General features: G+C 32.0%; 1 protein-coding gene across 1 annotated transcript; it reads left to right on the forward strand.

Annotated features, from left to right (window-relative positions):
• The first annotated feature begins 4235 nt into the window (after positions 1–4235).
• LOC131068014 (uncharacterized) lies at positions 4236–5791 on the forward strand. Its single transcript, XM_058003213.1, has 2 exons — positions 4236–4442; positions 4938–5791. Exons 1-2 carry the CDS (start codon positions 4275–4277, stop codon positions 5472–5474), a joined length of 705 nt encoding a protein of 234 aa, XP_057859196.1. The 5' UTR covers positions 4236–4274; the 3' UTR covers positions 5475–5791.
• Positions 5792–9368: the final 3577 nt, after the last annotated feature.

Below are 9368 nucleotides of genomic sequence, written 5' to 3' on the forward strand. Positions count from 1 at the left end.
AAAAATCATAATATTTGGACCATTATAAGATAGTAAAAATATTACTATTTATTCATAGTGCAAATAAACAGTGAAATTTTTAGTGGTTAATATTTGCCAATTGGCTATTTTTTCAAATTTGGCAATCAAAATTTGGCTAATAAGTTCAACTTTTAAGGTGACCTGAATCGCCACATTTTTACAATTTTTTTTTAGTGTTATTTAAATCGCCAAAGAATTTATTATATTGTTATTTTTAACTCAAAGATTCGCCACAATATTCGATACATAATTGGATCATATTTGCCAACATTTTATAATTTATTGTAGAAATCTAAATTAATTTACCAATAATATATCATAATTATTAGTTACTTTAGAGTTATATAAACAATCTTTAGTTGCTACCATTGATATAAAAAAGGAAAGATTTGCCAATAAAACTTATTATTATTATTTTAAAATTTTAAATATTCGCCAATATTTTATTCAAATTTTTGAGAGGGGGTTTCTTAAAGTTTTCACTGCAAATAAATTATTCTCCATATTAGAATATATAATATATGGTGGCTATTTTATCTGAAATACTTCTCAGCCACATAAGTATTGGCAAAAATATATGCAGGTTTCTCTACAGTTATTTGGCCAATGATTTTCTTGAAAATGAAAGCATCTCATAAATGGAATAAAAAGTTTATCAAGTACATTATACAATTATTTAGTGAGTAACATATTACTAAGTTTATTCTTAATGTATAATTTATGGTTGTGTATTGTATCTTGTATATGATGTCAACAACCTTTTTTTAAGAGACCATAAAAATAATATTGATGCCTCAAAAATAATAGTGAAAAATGGAAATGCATGGCTCAACACACAAAGCCTTCTACAAAATAAGTTGTAAAGTGTATTGTACATTCACTTCCACTAAACAGTATCTTATAAAAATGTATATTTATTAACACATCCACTACCAACGATCATACATTTATTTTAAAATCTGCCCACTAATTAAATTAAAGAATTAGTCAAATAAAAAGAGGTCACTTATGTGTTTCTACAAATTATTATATTGCATGGCTACAAACACTTGCAAATTATGTTTTTATCTATTCTATGCTTCTAGATTTGATTGTGTATGAAATTATTTGATTGGATTTGATTATGTTTTTCTCATACAATTTGTTTCCAAATGTAAAAGAAGAGTAGAATAAAATCAAGAACTACACCATAAATCTTATAATTTGCGAAGTACAATAATTATATTTGACAACATGGAAAGTTATTGAAGAAAAAAAATTCTATTATATATTCTTTTGTAATAAATGTAATAAAATTTTATCTTTTATGAAGTTTTAATACATCTATTATAATTTCAACAATTCAGTTAATCTAAATTAGAAAATGAAGAAAGACTTCATCAATCATTGGATCTTCTACTATCTATTTTATACATGGTTTTTCATCGTATAGCATAAAAAATCAGCCTCTCAAGATACAACATTGGAAGAAGGTTTTGCATTGGAAGAAAGTTTTGCATTTGAGGCATCGTGAGGATAAGACATTTATAAGACTGCTAATCCATGCATCTCCTCTGAATTTTGTTTATTTATTGATCCATCATTCTCATATTCACTCCAAAAAAATGGAACTTTACATTTCATAGAGCATTGAACTTTGTGCCACCTTATGGTCGATTGGGACCACTTTTTAATTAAAAGACTAGATGAAAACACTCTTGGAAATCATTCAAAAACAGCAAAACAAATAGGATAGAATTGGAAACCCATTCTAGCATATTGGAAACTCATTAACTGCATTTCAGTTATACATTCATGGAATATGATAAGACATCACAATAAAGAAGACAGTTCATGGAGCCAACATTGCCCTTAAAATGGCATCTTTTCATACTAAAAAGACAGATTTGCTTACGCCATAGCCTCTCCCAAGCTAAGAGAATCCTTTTATATATGAATGCTCTAAGATTTACACGCATGCCTTAAGAGGTGATTCAAAACGATGAAAAGAAGACCAAATTCAATGTACCCGAGTATCCTATTGCTTATAATATATGAATGCTACGCCCATTTGATATACTTGAGGTGAAAAGTGCACCACAGCATCATGAAGGTAAGAGCTAAGTCAAGCCACGTTCATAAGAAAAGGAAATATGGAAGGTTTAGAGAGCTTCGATTATTTGTTCAGAAAAGTTCAGAATGAGAAGAACATTGTTTCATTCAAGCAATTATTGTGATTTGGAAAGTTTGACTAGAGCGAAATAACAGGATATTTAAAAAAACAAGTTCTCTGTCTGAGGTTCTATTAAAAATCGAGTCTTCAATTTTTGAGATTGCTTTGTCGTTTATTTATAAGAATTTGAAAAATCTTACTTCTTTTTCGCATTGGGATAGTAGATCAATTTTAAAAAAGAATGATGCAATAGGTAAGAGATGTAGATGGAAACCTCCTCCGCAAGGGCACTTTAAACTGAATTTTGATGGGGCCTTTCGTGGTAAACCTAGACCAGCTGGGGTAGGCATGGTAATTTATGATCACAAAGCAAATTTTATTCGAGCTAAGTGTCATGCTATTGGTTTTAAAACTAACAATTATGCGGACTTTCATGCTTTGTTTTTGGATTGGATATGACAATCTCTTTGGAAATTAAGGACTTAATAATTGAAGGTGATTCTATGGTGATTATTCAATGTGTTATGAAAAAGAAATCGAATTGTTGGAATTTGCAGTATATACTTGATCTCATTTTACAAAAAATAGAATTGTTTGAATCTTTCTTGTTATCACATTGTTACAGAGAAGTTAATAAGATTGCGGATTATTTGGCAAATTTAGCCATTGATAGCAATGCTAATCAACGAGAGGTGGGTTTTAAAGAAATTCCTTCTAGGGTATGGGAAGGTTTGCAGCAATAGTTATGTGATTTTCTTGAGTAATGTTGATGTAAAACTTTATGATGATAATTATTCCCACTTTCCCCTTCCATTTCAAGTATATTCATGTTCGCTGTCTGGAGGAGAGTTCGAGCTCATGGTATTTGATACAATAGTATTTTTCCAAAGGTTTTTTGATACTTTCTTTTTTGGCAAGAAGGTTTTTGGCTCATGGGATTTGGCACAGGGCTTTGGAAAATTTTGTCTTCTTCCATTGATAGTAGTTGTGGAATCTACATTTGAAAATTATTCGATGGGCCATATGGGCTCTATGTAAAACTGATCTGTTAGATACTATAGGTTTATTTTATGAGTTGTGACCGGAGGTTTTCTTCCCAAGGTTCTTTCTTCCGGTATGCTCTTTGAATCCTATGTAAAAAATAAAAAATATTAATAAAAAAGTTTAGTGGAATAATCTACTTTTATTGAAAAAAAAAATATATATATATATAGATATATAGTCAATGAATGAATTCATTTATAAGGATTATAGTTTAGGACAATGCAATTTGAGCATATAAACTAATTAAGGTTTGAATCACCCTTTCCCGGGTATGAGTTTTTCTTTTTTTTTTAAATAAGTAGAAGTACTTTTGGATTCAACTCCACAACTAGATTAGAGGAAAAATTAGAGGACAAATTCGTTGTAGATTAGAGGACAAATTTGGTGCATATAATAAGAATGGTCATGCCAGCAAGTCAAAATTAGATGACAAATTCGTGGTAGGAGAAATATAATGACCCATGATGCATACATATCAAATATACAATTGAAAAAAAATATATTTTCAGTTAGTCGTCTCAATTAACAGAATAAATAATTGGGAAAAAAAATATATATTTCCCTTTGTCATCTCAATTAACAAAAATACAATTGAGAAAAAAAGTATTTCAGTTTGTCGTATACACGTTCATGAAATATGATAAGACATCACTGGAGCCAACGTTGCCCTTAAAATGGCAATTTTTTATGCAAAACAGCCAGCTTTCCTTACGCCACTCTCAAGCTAAGATCAAACCCTCGGGAAAACTTTACATGGAGATAAAATTCAACGTTCCATAACAAGTTAAATGTTTTTATATGTGGATGCTCTAACCTTTTCACGCATGCCTTGAGAGGTAATTCAAAACAATGAAAAGAAGACCAAATTCAATGTACCTGAGTATGTTATTATTTATAATATATGAATGGTACGGCCATTTGATATACTTGAGGTGAAAAGTGCATCACAACTCAGAATCTATTAGGTACAAGCACTATAAACCAACTAGGGTTTCAGAATCTCATCTCATTATAAACCAACTAGTGTTTCAGAATCTCATCTCATTGAAACCAAATTATGGAGTACAGAAAAGACTTCTTAGATCTTGTACTTGTGCCCTTGGCTTTTCTGCTATCCATCTTATACCATGCTTTCTTGTGGTATAGAGTTAAGAATCACCCTCTCAAGACTGTGATTGGTATCAACAGCATTGGAAGGAGGCTTTGGGTTAAAGGCATCATGAAGGTAAGAGCTGTATAAGATTGCTAATTCAAGCCAAGTTCACAAGAAAAGGAAATATGGAAGGTTTAGAGAGCTTCAATTATTCGTTCAGGAAAAGTTCAGAATGAAAAGAACATTTTTTTCTTTCAAGCACATATATGTAGTCAAATGAATGAATTCATTTATAAGGATTATGGTTTAGGACAATACAAGTAGAGCATATAAACTGATTAAGGTTTGAGATAGAGTGGATTTAAGCTCACCCTTTTCCTTTAAAACTACTTTTTATTGGTGGGTATGAGTTTTTCAGTTTGTAAAGATAAGTAAAAGTGCTTTTGGATTCAACAGCTTCCCTTCTGTCATTAAGATTTCATATAATATTTAGTCTGTATTGATCAAAACTAACCCCAGCTTCTTAAAGCACAAGCATGGACAAGGAGGAAGTGAGTATTTGTTTATAAATTTGGAGGTATTTCGTTACTATGAATTGATGAATCATGATGTGTGTTGTCTAAGCAGGGTGGTAGTGATAAAAATGGAGTTCTAGCAGTGCAGACACTGAGGAACAGCATAATGGGCTCCGTCCTGATGGCAACAACTTCAATTATATTGGGTTGTGGACTGGCTGGTATGATCAGCAGCACCTACACTATAAAAAAGCCTCTCAAAGACGCACACTTTGGCTCTCATGGCGACTTCATATTGGCAGTTAAATACTTGTTAATACTAATGTTTTTTATCTTCACTTTTATCTTCCATTCTCTGTCGATCTGCTACCAGTGTGAAGTTGGCTCTTTGATAGCGACTCCAGTAAGAAAACATGAATTGTCCAGCCTGATTAGTACAGATTATGTCTGTGAGATGTTGGAAAAAGGCTTCGCTTTCAATATAGTTGGTGACAGGGTCTTTTATGGTGGGTTTTCTTTGTTTCTCTGGGTTGTAGGGCCTCTGCCAGTTTTCCTAGGATCAGCACTGCTAGTGCCTGTTCTGTATTTTTCAGATTTCGCCTCTTCTTCTGTAATAGGTAATAGAAATACAGACATCGAAACAAGCTGAATTAAAGAAGAAAATATCAGGTAGACTAGGTGACAAACAAGAAAGTACCAGGTAGACTAGGTGAGATTACTGTATGTAAGGTGAGGGTGAGAACGATGGGATTTTATAGTTTGCAATGTCAATATAGTTCACCACCTTGGGGAAGAATGCAAGGATGTAATGGATTTGATCTTTGGTGTGCTATTTTATCAGGTAGATTTGGTGAGATTACTATGTGTAAGTGTAAGGTAGAGGCTGAGGTTTAGGGGTTTGTCGTGTAAAGAGTTAAGTTTCAGATAACTGGACTAAATTTTCAATAGAACTTATCAAATTCAACAATAAATTGATGTAAATAAAGTCCATCTTTGAGAAAGGATTGTAAGAGACTATAATGAAAGCCTTCAATTTTTCACTACTTAATTTTATCTTGGATGAGCTTTGAGTTTTAAATGTAATATTTTATTCTTAATTTCTATCTTTATATATATATATATATATTAGAATATAAAAATGTTATATTATGAAGTAAATTCTTTAAAAAAAATATATTATCTAGATTAATTAATTAATGTATTCAATGGTTATATAATTAATTTAAATGATTGAGTTAAGGTTAAAATATCAAGATATTGAAATATATTGAATGTCAATTTAAAAAAGTAGGTGTCATGGTTGAGGCATTTGACTTTAGAAATGGTGGAGAAGAATTATTCTAATACAAGATTCAAACTCACTTGTCTTGAGACTAGAAAAAAATAATCTATGTTTCTACTTTCTTTGAGATCATAGCAATCTACAAACTTCATGTGTACAAAATCTACTTCTCGTAGGACCATACCTTCCTACTATGGAAATGAAACTTTTTGCAAAATTGATATGTAACATGTCAAATTGAGCTTGATAATAGTGGATTGAAGTGATTGAGATCATCATGATTGCTACTCTATAATAAGTATTAAGGAGTAGTGATATTTAAAAATATCTTGAAAATTTTGTTGAATGACAAGGATTCTATTCCCCTAGGTCAACCCTCTTGATTATACTAACTTCATGGTCATGGAAAGATTGATGCAATTTTCTTCAATCATTATAGATGTTTTAGATAATTTTGATGCAAATTAGATTCCTTTTAATGCTTCAAATCAAAATATTTCCGCAATGAATGCCCCATGAAATGCTAGGATGAGTAGTTGTTTTAAAATGATAAATGAATGCATGTTAAATGTCTTTTAAAACTAAGACAAAGCATCTAATTTTGATTTTTTTTTAATATTGGGTCAATTTTACATGGCATGGGGTTGCACCCATATTTCATGGGATTGACCCTAGGTTGATCCAAAATCTAAAAGTTCTAAAATCAAGGAAATAACTGAATGGATAGGAGTAGGTAAATGGATATTAATAATAAATATAAAATACAAAAGAATATGTGCAAACACATATAAGATATGGTCAAATAAGTTATCTAATATATAGAACTGTGGATATATGAAGGATTGGGGTGTGAACCCAACTTTACAAATGATTATTACATATTAATTTGTAATTATATTAAGTTTGTTCATCAAAATTGGCCCAAAACCAAATGGAAATTGACATACGTATGAATATTTCACTATTACATTTCTCCCACTTTGAATCATGTGTGAATCTTATCATGAATGTATATATTAAACTAAATGAGCACTTGAAAACATGCATGTAAAATAAATATCTAGATAGGAAATGATATCAAAATCCATGTAAATAAATCAACCCCACTAGATCTCATCATGTGTACTCCTCCTTCAACATGAGTGATCCATTAATGAAGAACACAAGTGATCACTGAGAGTGGGGGTGAATCAAAGATTCAAAATCTTTTTAAACCAAAAGTGTGCAAATACTGATAGCACAAATGAATTAAACCACACACACCCACAACAGAATATCACATAACACAAGGATTTATGAGGAAAACCCAATGTGGGGAAAAAAATTCGGTGAGAATAGTTGTTGGAGTCTACTAATCCAATCCAACTTCACAAATAAGTCTCTAATTACAATATATTTTAGGGCACCAACCCAAGGAATCTAGTGTCGCTCGTTGAATCATCCTTTTGAGGAGTGATAAACACTTTTAGGTTTGTGTGTGTTCTGATATCTTTGTCTCATTCTTATCTTTGATATTAGTGGATTCATTATGATTTATGTGGATGAAATTATGTCCCAGAATAATATGATTATCATGTTAGGATAACCGGTAGACAACTGAGAGGGGGGTGAATCAATTGTCAACAAATTATGTGAATTAAAGCACTTAAAACCTTTTACCGGAATATAAGAAAATAGATACCAAAATAACTGATAAAGCATTAAAGCATAATTGAAAACTAGAGAATCAATACCATGCAACCATAACACATAACACCATGATTTGTACATGAAAAAACCGGTAAAGGAAAAAACCATGGTGGGAAACCCTACCCAGTGTCAGATGATACTTCTGCAGAAAGTATATGATTACAATAGGGGTCTACACATGCAGGAAGGCACACTCCCTAGAGTGCACTCCTCATCACAATGGAGTCTCATTGACTACAGAAGAGGTCAATCACCTCAAAATATTTGGATAACAATCCAGAAAGAAGAATTGTCTGTGATAGCATCAAACATACCAGATTACAATTCTGGTTAACCTCAATACCAGAGGTCTAAAACCTCTTACATAAACCCAACTTGATCACCTATGATCGACCAAATCCTCTACACAAATCATTATTACATTATTCGCTCCTTGCCTATACATACAATCTACAATGAGATTTTACATATATTTATACAAGCCCTGGACCTAAACAATTAGGTCGGCCACCCAAATGATAATTCAATAGATCTATTACATAATCTTGAAATGAAATCATAAAACATGTCGACCTAAGGCCAAACAAACATCATCCAATCAATAAAACATCTCGGAAGCGCATCAGAAGGATCTACCAACACATTTCATGAAACCGATCCATAACCTAGATAGCACCGGACCTAAATTAGATCCACACACACCAAAGCAACAATACTAGTCAGTTAAGGCATGAAAACAATCACCATCAACATCTTGAATCCCTTCTATAAGTTGCATCAACACTACTTATGCATTATATCAAAGATCTTCAATAAAGCTTTGTCGGTGAAACCCTTATCGGACCTACAAAGCAGGCTTACTAGAACATAATATATCATCTGATCATCAAGTCAATACCAACTGACTGAAACATACTTCAAAAGCATATGAACCATTCATACAAATTTATTCCATCATTCAGATCATACCAGTGACAATCAAATGATAATCTTCCCAATCCAATCCTTCTACCGAAAGCTGGTAAACAACCATAATAGCTAGTGTTGACATCAATGACAGAACATCAATGCAACACATAATGAATTCCTTCATATTTCCAACAATCTCCCGCTTTGGCATTGATGGCAACACTAGATGTGAAAAACATCCAAGTGCCAAGAAATGCCAAACAAGTCTCCTCCTATGGAAGATGGTCAACAATCTCCCATAAAATGATATAGCAATTAAGCTTGGAACTAAATCTTAATCAAAACACCAAATACCACCAAACTCACCACCAAACTCCCCCTGAGGAGTGCAATCAATCTGAAAAATAAATAGCAATGGTTAATTTCTCATATATTCCTCCCCCTTTGCCAGCAATGCTAAAGATATGACATAGATATCAAACAGAATTTGAAAAGTCTAAATATCAAGGCTGACTACTCCCCCTGAGTAGTAGCATTAGTTCATCAATCCAGAGCAAAAGATAGCTTTCATACCAAATTGATGCATATCTGCATCATTTAAGTCTCTACCGGAGGGGTAGAAACCCCCAATCTATCTCTCAAATACTCAAATGATTCCTAGGA

The sequence above is a fragment of the Cryptomeria japonica genome, chromosome 5 (assembly GCF_030272615.1).
Source record: "Cryptomeria japonica chromosome 5, Sugi_1.0, whole genome shotgun sequence".
Classification (NCBI taxonomy): Eukaryota; Viridiplantae; Streptophyta; class Pinopsida; order Cupressales; family Cupressaceae; genus Cryptomeria; species Cryptomeria japonica.

What these genes read in the sequence shown, in the direction of transcription:
- LOC131068014 (XM_058003213.1), top strand. Translation starts at nt 4,275, where the DNA reads ATGGAGTACAGAAAAGACTTCTTAGATCTTGTACTTGTGCCCTTGGCT. An exon ending in GGGTTAAAGGCATCATGAAG is followed by an intron (nt 4,443 to 4,937) that starts GTAAGAGCTGTA and finishes TTGTCTAAGCAG; the next exon opens with GGTGGTAGTGATAAAAATGG.